The sequence below is a fragment of the Filicampus tigris genome, chromosome 2, assembly GCF_054856515.1.
Source record: "Filicampus tigris isolate MCC_2025a chromosome 2, RoL_Ftig_1.0, whole genome shotgun sequence".
Classification (NCBI taxonomy): domain Eukaryota; kingdom Metazoa; phylum Chordata; class Actinopteri; order Syngnathiformes; family Syngnathidae; genus Filicampus; species Filicampus tigris.
The window spans coordinates 11456890-11473733 of record NC_141218.1 but is presented as its reverse complement, the minus strand read 5'-3'; the positions used below and the strand labels follow the sequence as shown (position 1 = coordinate 11473733).

The 16844-nt window shown below is 40.8% G+C and overlaps 1 protein-coding gene across 2 annotated transcripts in view; it reads left to right on the top strand.

Annotated features, from left to right (window-relative positions):
- The window catches only part of slit3 (slit homolog 3 (Drosophila)), a 247995-nt gene that overhangs the window by 230024 nt on the left and 1127 nt on the right, over positions 1 to 16844 (top strand). For both annotated transcript variants that reach the window (XM_086016387.1, XM_086016396.1), the window contains 5 exons: positions 10400 to 10554; positions 10763 to 10914; positions 12599 to 12756; positions 13135 to 13340; positions 14037 to 16844. The exon at positions 14037 to 16844 is cut by the window's right edge and continues 1127 nt beyond it. In XM_086016387.1, the coding sequence (XP_085872513.1) occupies positions 10400 to 10554; positions 10763 to 10914; positions 12599 to 12756; positions 13135 to 13340; positions 14037 to 14290 (925 nt within the window). In that variant the 3' untranslated portion in view covers positions 14291 to 16844. The remainder of the gene's footprint in view (positions 1 to 10399; positions 10555 to 10762; positions 10915 to 12598; positions 12757 to 13134; positions 13341 to 14036) is intronic.

Sequence of the window (16844 nt, the reverse complement as noted above, 5' to 3'; positions counted from 1 at the left end):
TTGTAACGCCACTTTCTTGCTTGGGAGTTTAACAAACACAGAGCTGTTTTTGTGACATCCAGGGAAGACTAATTTTTGGGGTGCCAGGTTAGCTAGCTAGCTAGCTCACTGCATGCTGTCATGGTAGAAATGGATTTAGAAATAAATAACTCTCATTTGCGCCACATTAACAACGCGAGTGAATGTTAACATCTAGAGTTAAGATTTAGATTTCAATATATATGTAACATTTACTGTTAAAATTAATTCACTATTTGGGGCTAAATGTGATAAAATGCTGCTGTTATTTTCAGAATTGACCGCTTTACAAATGGCGCCCCATAGCCTACTGTAAGATAATAAAAAGTCATAACTCATATACCCAAGGTTACAGTTTCAGTTGGGCTTTGGCTTTGTGGACTTTTTAGTAGCTGCTGATTCGGCCAAGCAAGCTAATCCACAGACTGATTCTTCCCAGCCCACATACAGACTCACAGATCCATATCGGAGTGCTTCCCTTTATAAACAAACACCAACTGCCCCAAATTCCGCCGTAATCCCGATGACACGGTCGCAGACCTGAGAGAAAGGCAACAAAAATCTTTGGAGGTGAGACTTCAAACGGTCCGCACAAGAGACCTCATTCAAGTGCGTTAGCCAACCTTGAAGCCTTTGGATATTGCATAAAAGATACGTTCACATTTTCATCGAATTTGATATTCCATAGTAATTTGCAGTAAAGGAGATGATAATCCAAGATAACACTTCTACATTTACTAAGGTGACTGGAACATAAAGGGTACAAAAACAAAGAAGAAAGAAACTGAAATAGTTGTGGAGAAGTTCAACTAACTTCAAGTGGAGAGGAGGTGATGGATGAAAGATAAAAATATGCACATTTGGAGCGTGTCCCTCCAGAAAAAAAAAACAACAGTCTTTAGTTGTATTCCTTCCGAATGCCAAATTCAAATTCAGACTGTCAAATTGAGACTGTCATTTCCCAATGATTAGCAGGCAGACTACAAAATTAGCCAGAGGGATGTCAACAATTGATTTTGAACACTGCTAATCATGCAGCTTTATTCAAAACCAAGATGTGAAACCAAGCACCGAATAAAAATCAAGTGAGCTGTCTAGTCATACTTTTTATATAATCAGACACTTTTGGGAAACCACCAAAGGCCGTCGGGAATGTTTTATTTCTCTTGCACAAACCACAATTGTACCTTAACCTGTACAAAAATGCTCGGTTCAAACCAGACCGTGTTGACCGACCGCACATTTTTCATTCCGAGTTTTAACCGTAAGGCGTCATAAAACATTCAAATTGTTCATTGTTGATCATTTCACTACTCAAACATGCTTGTGTGTGGCGTCGGTTTATCAAACATTTATCAAAACCAAAACACTGTATTCACTGGAGGACAAACATTTCCTACTTTGTAGAACAGGTGATTACGGCGCTCATTATAAATGGGTTTTATTAAACATTTATTTTCATAGACATAAAAGTCCGGTCACCTTACTTTAATGTGATGAGAATTTATTGCACAAAGGCATTGGTGTGTGCGTGTGTGTGTGTGTGCGTGTGTTTCTTTTTTTTTTTTTGGCAGTACAAACAGATTATCCATCCAGTTTCCTTAAGCTTATCCTGTTCAAGGCCACAGCAGGGGGTTGGAGCCCATCACAGCTGAGTTTGTGCAACCAGCATAAAGTCATTAAATCATTTTGTTAAAACAAAGTTCAACATTTTGGCTTTTGGCAAACTCATTGAAAACCAATAAACCAGATGTACTGGAATAGTTATTAGTGTGGGATCCCATAGATGTCATTAATTGTAACACAGTGACTGTGAAGGCTCTTTTCACAGCAGGTCACAGCAAAATCCGAGCAATTAAAACAAAAACTCAGATAAAATTCTGTATCTGCATCTTTCTACAGGTGGAAATTGGTTTTGTTTATGTTCTACTATAGTATTTGTTTTATGATCAATTATTTTCACAAAAGCTATTTCAAATTCAAAACTACATTTTCTCTTCATCATGGACCAAGATGATAAACCAACAAAGAGATTCTGCGGCATTGGCTTCGACAGATCCTAGCTGAGAAGAACGGACATAGCTCTGTGAGAATTGTTTTATTCTTTCCTGAGCTCAAGGCGACTCATTTTTAAGACATGGGTGTCATGAAGATAGCCGTAAAGATGGAGCTGAGGAGGATTCAGTAAGAATCCTTCCAGGTGTGACAGAGAAGGCTGGGAGTGTGCGTTAGGCTCCAGACGTATTACCGGCACTACTTGTGCAGTTTGTACTTGAGATTTGAATACGGTTACACCAGTTCTGGATTTTTTCTGACCCATAGTAGCTGCTGGCAGTCAAGGCAAGTGGTGGCCCAAGATTTTTGCGAGTTGCTTTATATCAACCAAAAGAATGTTTCAGGGACATTTGGGTATTTCTAGAGCAGCAGTCATTGAGATGCTAGATTAGATGGACAAAAGCCTGAGACTATTACAGATTCAAGTTTGCGGAATAGGTGGTCCAACAGAGGAGAGTGATGAAAGCAGATGATTAAGTGCGGGGATGACGGAAGGATGGAGCGCACCGGGGAGGGCGGGGGAGTCAACCGCAGACCGAGGCTGAGAATTATCCTTGTCAACTTTCGTTAGCGTGACACGGGCCACGCCTGCTCGGCCAAAAGACAGATGAGGGATGCTAAAGACAATGGGAACGGACATACAATCACACCGGCTCCGCAATAGTCGTAGTAGTAGTATAAATAGTCGGACAATCCTAACCCTATCTGGGAAGAATTTTGACAAATTTTCGGGACATTTCTGTGGATTTGGGTCCATTTGATTGGACAGGGCCCTTTGTCAACCCTACCTCTGAAAACATGTTCAACGTTGATTTTTAACATGAGTGACCCCAAAACGCACGATCAAGAATGGCCAGCTGTGTTCTTGCTGCCCCCATACCGTGTGGTGTACTTTGGATGACCAACAAAGTACACCACACACATAAGATCTCCACTGACAATCGCGAGTCTCCTCCTCCAAACAAGGTGTCTCTCGTAGGACCAAAACAAGACCTGTGTACTAGAAGAAATAAAAGAAGCTAGGCCATGGCTCGTAATTGGCTACAGTTTAGTTTTACAGGGATTACGATTGTCGTCCCCAACTGTTTTCCGCTCATTTACAATTGTCATCTCCAACAGTGCTGTGATCGGGGAGAAAAATGCATACTACACACATGCCACACCACAAGATAATCGTTCTGGGTAATCTTTCAAAAACATCAGAGAATTGATCGTTTGCTGACATTGATCAGAAAACAGAAATATGGGCAAATATGGCCCGATTGTCAATATACCGTTCAACGTCACAATCACAGAGTCCGAGTTTTGAGCACTCACTCAAGGATTTACTATTGTAATTAGTAAACTGGTTTAACATTTACGATTGTCAGTGCCAACCGGTTACCAAGTAGATCAGAGAAGAAAAATTACTGTCAGTGCACACCGCACCACAGGATAATCGCTCCGGATAATCTTACCAGGGACATGGGGCGTTCGGGATATTAATTGCTTCAATTTGGCCCAATTATCAGTATGTGTGTACCCTGCTTTAGGGGCAATTAATAGGTGTAGAACAACTAATCAGTGATAATCTGAGTGATAAGTTCATTAATCAATTAAGGGGTCTTGTTTTGTCCATATTCATCCAAGTTAAGGCAAGAGATAATTATTGAATTAAGACTGTCTCCACATTGCTCACTATTCAGCAGTTTGGAGCAAAATCGAACGCGGCCCAACTCCAACCCTCCACCGCAATCCGCTATGTATTTCTCACTGCGTGCCATTTTTTTGATTACATGAGTCTGATCAGCCCAAATCCTATCTGCCTCAATTTGAAAAAAAAAGACTGCTTGAACCGAGTCAAAACCTCAATGCCGCGCGGGACGGTGCAAGTTTTGCTGCCACCGCAATCTGAGCTCAGTACTTTGGCATCAAGAAAAAAAACAAAGCGGCACTTTTCGAGACGTGGGGCTGCAATGCATCTTTTGGCTGCCAAAAACTAAGAGACTAACTTGAAATGAGTCATCTCTTCTCACTTGTAAACGGATGTAAACAAACGCTCGGTTTTTGCACTCATACCGAGCAACTACGTCTACAAATGAAAGCATGTAAGGTCTGTGGAGGAGTTTGGCAAATGTGACAGGATGACGTCTTCGAGGTCTCTCATTCACAAACCCAGTATACAGTATTGAAGATTTTTTTTGTTGTTGTTGAACATATCTGTTGCTGAAATCCCAGCTATGACTTTGAAATTATTTGTAGTATGCTTATTTTACAGAAGCGTATTGCTGCCAAACCAGAAGAAAAACATGTCATTATTACGCTGTCACGTGGTAAATAGTAGATAAAAGTTATCATGTTAAAATGTGAATTTTGTGTCCTATAAATCAAAGTTGCTAGCTACGTAACTACGCCGCTCCTTCATAATACTAAAAAGAAAAAAGTCCATGGGTTAATTACCAACAGGACTTGCCTTGTTTTGCCGAATGCAGAAGTCAAACTTACCACGTTGAAACATGTAAACTACTCTTACTCTTTTATTCTCTTCCTATGTCAAAATAAACCATGAAATTTATCATGTTATAATGTAACGTAATTGAACTTTCTTTTTTTTTGCTGGTGTGACAGTTTCTGTATTACTTCATGTATTGCCGTTGCATGAGGGGAAGGAGAGCCATAGAGCTGCTGTCTGCCACAGCTCACACCTGAACAGTCACCCAGACTTGCTTACATCACATACCACACCACCAGGCCCCCCTCTGAAAGACACATCAAACACACAGACAGTATATATTTTTTTGTGTGCGTGTTCAAATGTTTTACAATGTGTTTGAAAAGTATGAAGTTGAATGAATGAAACATGAACAGAGGTTGACTGTGGACTGATTGAAGGCATGAAAACAAAGACACGATTGTGGTCAAGACAATGGAGGAAAGATGCAGAAGGTTGTGCAAATCCTTCCTTTGTATCAGATGAAAGCCTTGATGTGAAGTGTGTGTGTGTGTGCGGGGGGGGGGGGGGGGGGCAGTTGTGTGCGCATGCGTGTATGAGAAGGTATTTGTTGTGTGTTAATGCGCTGCCCTTTACTGAAATGCCAGGCTAATCTCCCATCAGGTCGGACAGAATGTGTCTACCTGTACCGTTACTCAACAGCCGCTGGTGGCAGTAGTTTGAAGAGGGGAGGGGGCGGAGTTTAGGACAGCATGATTATTGAGTATCGGTTCCCAATATCGGCACTAGAACTCGTATGGTTTCATCGCCCCCTCCCATGTCACCTCTAGTCAACAATGACATGCATTCTGAATGTCACTGCTTGCACAAATGTTAATATCTTAATCACAATATGTGTCAAAGTGCTACAGCTCTGCAAAGCCATGCATATGACAAGCCCATTTCGATAGCACTCTGTTTTTTGGGGGGGGGGTTTTGTGGTCAAAGCATCTGAACTGAATGTTGGCCGAAAGACGCGGACATTCCTCGAACATTATAGGTTTAAAACGCTCAAAGGCAATACAAATATTCAGATGGCCAAACCTTTGAGTAGAGGCCTCGGAAAATGGGGCGCAGCTCATTCCTGGAACGCTGCATCAAACGGCCACCAGTGCGACTTTCACCAAGAAACCTGCTTTAAAGAAAATGGAGATGAAAAGGAGTGGAAAGAACTGAAAAGAAAAGAGCAACGCAGCTGTGCCGTCACTAATTGAGGTTACCACGGTAATACGGGACAGGCTAGCATGTCTGCTCCATGTCACTGTAATCAGCTCGGGCTGCTCACACACACGCACACACACACACCCACACACACAATGACTTTCTTGTTTATACAGGCGATACAAACAAGCATTGCATGAACACCAGCTATTTAATTCCTAAATAATCGACAAATCCAGTCCAGCAAAACGACTGTGGCACCTAATTAGATTTAACCGTGTATAAGTGGAGCTAATCCAAATATATATTTTGTGGGGCTGTTTGAGATAAAGTCAATTACTTGTAATTACATCTGGCCTGCACGCGTAATTCGTTTATGATTTTAACTGGGTGCTTTTTCCCCCTCCATTTGTGTGTTTGTGAAGTGTGCATGTTTCAGACTGTGTGTTGTTACTAAATTATCAAACGAGCTGCTTTTAATTGACTTAGACGGCCAACAGGGGCTGACCTGTGGTATAAATATACACATTTGGCACACAGCATTTACATTGTACAAGTCCAGCTGAAAAATGGCTTGTGCTCTTCTGCCACCCGGTGGAGTTTTGATTTTAAGACTCTTAAGATTCTAAAGCAGTAATTGGCAAGACTCCTGTAATATTTGTGACATTTATTCATTTTTTTTTCTAACTAAAATGATATCGAGTGGAATAGTTAACATAACTATTCTAAAATGTTTGTATTCATTTCTGTTCAATAAGATGTATTATTTGGTTGGTTGGTTTATTCGAAATAAAATGAAAAAAATATTAGTAAAATGAACAATTTTATAGAAACCACGTTTATTTTTTAATAATTGTTTTAGAGTAAATAAATATTACTAACTTACTAAAAATATTACTAGCACAAGAATCGTGTTATTAAAATAAACGTATTAAATGGTAAAAAATAAAGTACTGCAGAAATTGAATAGATTTATGTATCCATTTAACATTCATTTTAGTAAATGTTAATGTCAATAAAGATGTTGGGATTTTTTTAATAGTTCATGTTAATTAGTTAAAATCCAAATTAATGGATTATAATAGAAGACATGACATTAAATCATTTTATGGTCATTTTGTATTTTATTTGATATTGGTCAATTATCTCAAATTAGATTATAAATAATACAATTCAAAAAGAAAATTGTAATTTACAAAATGTTAAAGTAAACCATTTCACCCTTACATTGCATACATTGTTATTGGTTTATTAAATAATTGGTAGTTTATATTTACATTTTATGAAAGTACTCTTTACATTTATTGACCTTCATTCTAAATAAGCTCTAAACATAGAAATTCGTAGTTTGCCTACACTCTTGAAATAGAAACTTTTAGCTCATGTAAAAATGACCTCGCCCATTTTTCCTCTTTTTAAAAATCAAATGTGGCCCTTGAGCACAAGCGTGCCTGCCCCTGTTCTAAACAAAATTAGAGTACAACCAAAAAAATGCTTTTAAGGCAATTGCATTGGAAAGATGAGTACATTCATTCTGACTGATAAGTGGAAAGCGAGCAAAAGACAGAGATGAGCGAGGTCTTGAAGGCCATCACAGCCTGGACGGTATCGTTATTAAATTACATGGCGGCTAATAGAAACCACGTATGCGTCTGCTTTGGCTCTCAGCAAACCAGCAAAATGCGCAACTCGGTTGATGTAAAACTTTATTTTCTTTCTTTCTCAAAAGCAGGAAGTCATCTGTCATTGCTGATGTAACGCATGAACGTCTACATAATCCAAGTAACACCTTGAACCAATTATCCGCATTTTATATGTGAGGATAAATTGTGGAAAATGGGTTTAAACGTGTGTTTGTATTGCGGTTAACGTGGGTCAAGATGATGATGTGTACATGGGTGTGTTGGGAGGGAGAAAAAAACAAGAATAACATAGCCGCGTCAGAACTATTTTTGCTCGACTTTGTAGTTTGTTTGACTTTTACAATACTGACACAAGTATGTGCTTTATATGGCCGCTTTCACGCCACAAAGCTTTCAGCGAATAAAGCAAATCCAACGCGGATGTGTACCAAACCAACTCAAGACGTGGCTGACTGACAGCTGGAACACCCCGAACTGGTCGCCAGCCATTCGCAGGATTATATAGACACATATAGACAAACAAGCATTCACAGAATTTGGAGTCTTAAATAGGAAGTCAACACCCCAAAATTATTTGCAATAATGTTCGATGTGCCTTCACTAGTTTAAACATGGCATTCTGATCAATATTGCATTCGTGCAATAAAAGTTAAGCAGCAAAATGCACCCGTTTTTATCCATCTCAGGGGGGCGGCCATTTTGTTACTTGCGTCAACTGAAAATGACATCACAGTTGCCCAGAGCTCAGCTAACGACCAATTACGGCTCACCTGTTTTGTGAAGCTGAGCCATGATTGGTCATTATGAGCCCTGAGCAGCTGTGATATTATTTTCAGTCAACAGTAAGTGGCAAAATGGGTGGATTTTACTGTTTAACTCATATTCCAATGCCATGTTTCGAATAGTGGGCCTGCATAGAACATATCCTTGGAAAGAAAATTTTGAGGTTGACTATCTCTTTAAAGGGTGGGTAGTTTTAAAACTGCTGGTATTATCAGTCAACATGTGTTGCTCCAATTCACAAATATCCGTTGCTGAAAGGGTTCTAAAACCACAAATATAGATGCTAACCGTTAGCATCTCAATGGCATTTTCCAATATATGTTAATATTAAGCTAGCGGTCCAGTCTTAAGGTAATTTGTAAAATTAAATAGGTTGCTCAAATGGTTCTAAAATTGCAAATATTGATGCTAACCGTTAGCATGTCAATGGCATTTACCATTACATGTTTAGGCGATGTTTGTTTTTTTTGTTTTTTTTACAGTGGTGTGATACTAAGAATCATTTGTCTTAGCATTTTGCATTAAATATTACGATCCATCCATCCATTTTCTGCTTATCCTACACAGGTATTCTGTATCTAAGTGGCTGGGTAGACCGTGCACTTGTCACCACCCAATCACAAGGCACTTATAAACATGCATTCACACATACCATTTTAGTCTTTAGTGAAGCTAGCACATATGTTCTTGGACTGTTGGAGGAAGTCTGATATCCGACTAGCAAGACAATAATGGTTTGTAACAAAAAAAGCTGACGCGATGCTCCCTATCTATTTGGCTAACACAACAAAATCGCAAATGTCTTAAGTTGCGGAGAGGCTGCACTCATTTTTGGTCCATCTTTTTTTTGGGGGGGGGGCCTCGTATTTTAGGGATAAAACCGAGGCCCCGGTCGAGTTTATACCTACCCCTCATTTTCTTTCAACACCCCCCACCCCTCGTCTTCCTCTCAGCTGTGCCAAACCACTGTCTCTCTGGCTGGCTGTCACCCCTCCAGCTAAAACCACTTAGTGGGGGGAACCTCAACTCTCACACAGACTGGGTGCAAAAGGTCATCGACTTCATTGCTTACACTGCCGTACATAATAAATAAATTGTTCGGGTTCTTATTTACATTAAGACAAAAAAAAAACTGACGGTTTGAAGTTTGGCTGAAAGTTGCCCATTCTTACAATTACAAATCAGTAGGGGGTTTTATGACTTAGCTTCCGCATTTATGCTTAGTCAAATAAAGTGCATATAAAAGTCTACACAACCCGTAGGGTGCCAGGTTTCTGTGGGATAAAAAATGAGACCAGTAAGAATCATTTCAAAACCTTAACATCATTGTGACGTAAAACCTGTACACCTCAAATTGAAAAATGAAAAGCCCTGAGAGGGGAAGTCAAAATAAACAACATACATATTGTGTGCTTGTGTTCAGACTAATCAATCACATTCAAACATATTTTAGGTGGAAGTCAGCACACGCCTGCCACCATTTAAAGCGCCTTTATTTAAAACGCAAATAAAGTAAAGATGTTCTAGTAGGATATTCCTGACATTTTTGTGCTAGCACTGACTGTTCTTTTGAACTGTTCATAATTCCCCCCACCTTGACTAAAGCCCCATTTCATCTACATTCGCAGTTCATTTTTACTTCCCCTCTTGAAAAGATTTTTTTTTTCCCATTGAGTTGTACAGGTCACATTGATAGGTTTTTGAATAACTTATCCAGTAATCAGACTTTGACTCACTTTGTTTAGAAGGAGTAGTGAAAAATGCTGAAATTTGGCATGGGGGGGTGCAGCGGCAGCAAAACTGGCCAAAAGGATTTACTATAAAATACTCCTTTGGCGCCATGTGGTGTCAACTCTGTGCCAAGCAGCTCTGTTGAATTGAAGGAGGAGTTTTGTTTCGTCGGGCCTTAGCCTTGTCTAATATGAAAAAAATGATTTGCCGCCATCTTGTGACATCCATCGTCAATTACAAACTTTTTGGGATGGGCATTAATTACCATTTGGGGACAGTGACCAAGCGCTACCTGAGTTCACTATACTTCATCTCCAGGCCTGATTTGGTTTTTGGTCTTTTCTTGTACAAAGAATTGTACTTCACTTGTTGGTTGATTTGCAACAAAAAAAAACCGAGAGTAAAAGCTCGACGTGAAAATGTTTAGCGTATGTTTTGTCTGTCAATGTCTTCCTCTCTGGTAAGAATTCAGTGGTAATTCATCATAATTGGAACCATACTGAAGCCTCCTCCTCTCTCTTTTGTGTGTGTGTAAAAGTGTGGAGTCTGTCAACGACGGGCTTTTCCACACCGTGGAGCTGTTGATTCAGAACCATTCGCTCAGCCTGGTGGTGGACAACGGCGCCCCCAAGAGCCTGGGCAAGCTGGCGCGCCAACCATCGGTCGACCACAACACGCAGCTTTACATCGGAGGTACACACACTAACACGCACGTGGAAAGCCATTTGCATTAGGCCGCATGGCTGTTTGTGGTCGTGCTGAGACGTCTGCCATACGTGCACTGAGCCACAAACACACACTTCTGAGGATGTGGTGAGGACATGGTCGCGTCCTCAAAAAGCTTCCTGAGGGATTCTTTGCTTCCTCTCTGTCTCGCCACGCCGTGTCTTCCGTCATCCAGGCGTGCCCTACCAGGTGCTGGCCACGGGGTTTCGGCCCGGTCCGGAACGCTCGCCTCAGTTCTTCAACGGTTGCATCCACAATGTCCAAATCAACGGGGAAGCGCAGGACCTGAGCTACCGAGCCACGGGAGGGCGACCGGTGGAGGGCAAGGTATTATTATTACTATATCGCGGTTCGTTGTTCATTCTATATCGATCTGATTTTTAAATGGTACCACATTTTGCTGTTTTAATGATTGAGAGAGAATAGAGTGGATGTAAAAAATCTACACACCCCTGTTTAGATGACAGGTTTTTGTGCTATTAAATAATGCAGAAGCCCTAAAGTTTTTTGAGTATTTGCAACTGTTGATAATTCTCTCAGGTTTGACCAAGGCGCCAGTTCCAACTTAATAAAAACAATCCCAAAGCAGCATACCACCATGCTTCACTGTGTTCTTGTGGTGATAAGCAGTGTTGCGTTTACACCAAACATAACTTTTGGAGTGATGGGCAAAAAGTTCAAGCTTGTTTTCATCAGACCATAATCAATTTTTCCACATGTGCTTGGAAGATTTTGTTGCGGTCCGGTGAAAGATGCTGTGGGGCTGTGGGGTTTTTTCGCCTGGAACTGTGCATGGGTGGAGGTTAATGTGAACAAGATAAGATGTCAGTGTTGGCATAAAAGCTTCAGATTGCTGCTAACAAGCCAAACAAATGTCAGAAAAATCAGACTAAAACATCAGAATGTGATTTGCAGTTAATCAGAAGTTTTTTAAATAGTATCGTATAGTATTTACTCACAGTATAGTAACATATACGTGTGTGTGTGTGTGTGTGTGTATATATATGTGTATATGTATGTATAATTAACTTACAGTACACATTAATAAGTGGAAAATGTTGTCAAAGGATTTATCTTGCTCTCATTGTTTTATATCAGGAAATCCTGGCATTTGAATGGGGGTGTGTAGACTTTTTATATCCACAGTGTATGCCAGTGTATTGTTGTACATGCTCCGTTTTCATGTGGTGCTACTTCCTGTGTGTTAAAGTAGCAGTTGTTTCAAGGTTGATAATTAACATAATGTCTATGCTCATTTCCATTAGCCTTTCTATGGAATTTGATATTATATGTTAGCATTAAGATAGTGGACTTTTGTTTGGTAAAATTATATTGTTTGGTGGCGGCACGGTGATCGACTGGTTAGCACGTCTGCCTAACAGTTCAGAGGTCGGTCCCTGCTCCGGCCTCCCTGTGTGGAGTTTGCATGTTCTCCCCGTGCCTGCGTGTGTTTTCTCCGGGTACTCCAGTTTCCTCCCACTTTCCAAAAACATGCTTGGTAAGTTGATTGGACACTCTAAATTGCCCCTAGGTGTGATTGTGAGAGCGGATGTTTGTCTTTGTGTGCCCTGCGATTGGCTGGCAACCAATTCAGGGTGTCCCCCGCCCACTGCCCGAAGACAGCTGGGATAGCCTCCAGCACGCGCGCGACCCTTGTGAGGAGAAGCGGTATAGAAAATGGATGGATGGATGGATGGATGGATGTATATTGTTTGGTGCCTAATTCACATGGGAAATTTAAAAAAAATGTGTGAAATGTGTTTGATTAAACAGTTGGCTATTTTGTGGTATGATTATCAACAGGTCATTACACAGACAGATTAATTGTAGCTCCTGCCTTCTGGTGGAAGAGGATTTAATGGTTCTGCACAACAACAATGACAGATGATTTGTAGTAAATAAATAATAATGTTCAATAATAATAATTTTCAGTCCAATTAAGTGAAACTGGATAATTTATCACTGGAGTAAATAAAGACTGATAGTATACTGCATCCTCTCCTGCCCACAGGGCGATGGCGTCCTTGTGGGCTGTCACTCATGCAGCGTGTGCGCACAGGGAACGTGCAGAGAGGGCGGCGAGATGGGCGTCACCTGTCAGTGCCCGCCCGGACGCAGCGGGACTTTGTGCGAACAGGCCACGGTGCCAAATCCCTGTCAGGGCAGCAGGTGGGCACAAAACATGATGCAATTCATCATTTTAAAACACTTTTGAGACGATTCAAACTTTAACTGGGGAGACCATATTTCATTTGCATATTTTCCCCAAGCCAGGATTCAAACTCAGAATCTCCACTGTGAGACGTATGCATTTACCACTAGTCCCACCATGTTGCGCATATATTTTCAAATTGAGTTTGCCTTTTGAATGACGCTTCACTCTTTTGACGGCATTGGTACCTTGACTGCCCGGACCTTGAAATTTATGAACCACACATTTAATTCCAACATTCATTTGATTTTATGATTTTAATTAGTTGCCCCCAAGTGTAGTCATCAGTCTTTTATTATTCTCCACTCTCTCGTTTTCCAATTCTCTCTCCCTAGATGTGTTCACGGCTTATGTGTGCCCAAGGGGTTGTCCTACAGCTGCAAATGCAGCGAGGGCTACCAGGGCCAGCTCTGCCAGCTGCAGCAGGATCCCACGGCCTGCAGGGGGCAGCGCTGCGGGCACGGCGAGTGCAGGGTGTCCGAGGGCGGGGAGCCGATCTGCAACTGTCTGCCTGGCTACGCCGGACCCACCTGTGATACTGGTAATCCTCAAAGTGTCCAAATGGGGATGGACAGTGACCATGACAGTAGGATTGATTAATCTGTCCATTATTTAGTCGATTAATTGATGAATCAGGTTAAAAAAAAAAAACACACACATTTTAATTTCTGTCCCTTTCTTCCAAAACTGCATTATTTCAAGGCGAGGTCATTTTACCTATATAGCACATTTATTAGACAAGGCAACTCAATGTGCTTCACACAAGCAGAAGCACAACACCTAAAAGCATTTACAGACAGCTAAAGACAATCAAAGGCAAAGCAAATAGAACAAAAGAAGCATACTAAGAATTACAAATAGATTGACAACATTTTAAACGCATTTACACAAAAAGGTGTAAAGGCATTTAAAGGCAAAGTAAAGAAATAAACAGGGCATTTATAAATTATTGACAGTGAATTTGATTTTAAATCCTTAAAAGACCTGAATCAAAGTTATGGGGAAAAAACGTTATTTTCAGTTTTGAATGTAAAAGCATTTACACTTTGTTGGCAACCTACTCCGTTTGTGTGCAGCACAACAGCCAAACGCTGCTTCACCATGTTTGCTTTGGGCTCCACTAATTGACCCAAGTTGACAGACCCACTGTTGTAATGTTAACAGAGCTCTACCGGTTTTACATTCAGTTAGCATTGAATTCATGTATTCAGGACCATGTCCATGTCCTTCGTCCCAGAGTTGACGTGTCAAGGCGAGATGGTGCGAGAGCAGCTGAAGCGCCACCAAGCCATGCGGACGTGCACGTCCACCAGCAAGATCCCGCGCATGGACTGCCCCCGATCGTGCCAGACGGCGGCGCCCGCCGGCATCTGCTGCGGCGTCAGCAAGACCCGCCGGAGGAAGGTGGTGTTCCGCTGCACCGACGGCACCTCGTACTCCGAGGAGATGGAGACGGCCCTGGAGTGCGGCTGCGCCAGGTGCCCGTTGTAACGGCGCCCACCCGTCCAATCACCCCCCCCCCCCCACCCACCCCACCCCACACCCGTCTTGTGAATTTGGCATCGCCATTAACACAATTTGCGTTTTGTTTACACATCCCGTTCGACAGCCGCCAGTTTGCTGCAGGAGAAACCACAATGGGGACACGTATGTGCGTGAGTGCGTGTTTGAGAGAGAGAAAGAGAGTGTGTGTGTGAGAGCGCGTGCAGAGAGAAATATATTGTAAGATACAAGTGAGGAGGAAAAAAAAGCATAGAACTTATTTTTATTATGAATTTTCTTCTTCTACAAGACGATAAGGACTGATGTTGTTTTTTTTTAAAATATGTTGATTATACAACGTGTTACATAGGATATTATTTTGTACCTTGTAAGAACAAAAAGCTACACCACGAAATAGATTAACATTCCTTAAAAAAAAAAAGTAAGAAATTATATGTATGTATAAATCTATATAGAATGTATACCCTAATCCAATTTATTGTGTATGTAGTGTATTTGCATGATCTTTGGACACTTCATGTTGTGGAGATTGAAAGTTCACTCAACTCCTTTTTGGCCTAAAAAGGGAACCGTACGTGCCTAGCTAGAAAAACAAAAACACGGACATCATCTTCACCTTTGAGACTCTTTTCCACAGAGATGTATTTTTTTCAAGCAATGTTCTTCTTTACTTCCACTGTTTGTACGCCAAGCTATAGGGCAGGAGGGGGAAAACTGGAAAGCAATGAAAACCGCATTGGATTAAAAGCTCCCCCAAATACCCCAAAAGGCTTTAAAAAAAGGACAGGCCCCCAATCAGAAACCCCCTCAATCTAGGTCCATAAATCTAAAATCCTCACTTCAACATCGTTTGTCTTTACGTACGTTTCCTCGTAATGTGCCTTTTTTTGTAGGTGACTTCCTTCATGCCTCTGATTGGCTGAAACCAAAGCCATGCAATTCGGGGTTACAATGTAGCTCCACCTCACCAGCAAGGTACACACATTTTTAACATTTTACCAGACTTTTAAATTTCAACATACCCCACACATGACGATTACAAAAAAATAAAAAAATAAAAATCATGTGTGCTTTTAATACTACAAATTGCCATTTAAAATATGAACACGTTTATGTGCCTTAAAGCAATAATGTTCAACCTGAAGATAATCTCATGTTGATGATCTGATGATGCCATTGAGGTGTATAACTTTTTGGAAATGAAGTTTAAACTTGAATATTACAAGCAACCCAGATCCAAACTGTATTTTTATAGGTTATCATTTGTTATGCTTAATGTCGCAACCGCATGATGAAACATTAGACCCATAACACCACTCATTTACACCCCACTTGAAAAAATTTTCAGTAAATTCAAAAGCTGCCGATTAATCAAAAGTATTCCATTTGATTCTTGCATCTGATTCAAAAACATCCAGAAATCAAGAGATCAAATCGATAGCATTTGATGACCACACCCATAATTGTGAAAGTTCAAGACCCCAATTGTAGTACCAAGACTGACCTCTGACCCGTGAGAGGCAGCATGGTGCTATAGAGCATCCAGACTACTGGAAAATATACAGAAGAAAATAGTACACACTAGTCTTTTTGCTTCTCTTGCGTTAGTGATTTGTGATTGCGAATATTGAACAATAGTTAGCAATTGTCGGCCCCTGAACTGTTTTATTAACAGGCTAATCGGTTCAGGATCATCTTTTCGCGACATCCAATAATTGCTGAGCTTGTGCCCAATTGTCGGTATGTGTGTATCCCACTTAACTCATTCACTGCCAAACATTTTAAGACCCTCTTTTACCCAAATGTTTGAAAAACGTTTAAAGAAAATGAAAATAAATTCCTGGGATTGAATGGCTGGACTGTGAAAAAAATACGTCAATGGCAGTGAATGAGTAAATTGTGGTCTTACAAAACTCTTGAGTTGATGTCATTGATTTTGAAGGGCTCATGACTCTTTGGTTTCATTGGACGTTGCCCAAATAATCACTAGTTGAGGGTTTGTAAGTGTTCTTACGCTGCAAAAACTGGCTTTTTAAAAAAACAAAAACAAAAGAGTAGTAGAATTACAACTGCCGTGCTTCATTTAAGCAAAATTGACTGCCAATAGAACAGGAACATTTGACTTGGTAAGATTAGAACAAGTAAACATGCAGTAGAGAGCCTAAAAAAATCCACCTGTAATACATTTTCAATAACTTAAAATCCTTATTAGTGGTTATTAATGAGATTTTTAACCCTGGTTGGAGAAGAGTTTTTGCAGTTTAAGTGCACCTGCCGCAAATGTGTGTCCTCGCCCCAGCTCTCGATTCTGGTTTGTTTATTTTTGAGTTACTAAATACAACAAGAGAGCAGTAAACAGAGTTGAATACATCCGTTACACAAACGGAACAGTAACGCCAACATGACATTTAAATCTTACTAGGCTGGTCCACCGAGCATACTACGGACCACTGGGAAAAAAAAGAAAAAAAGCAGGTGATCTACGGTCACCATGGCAACGATAGAGATCCTCTTCTCCTGAGCCAGTGCACCAAATGTTAAT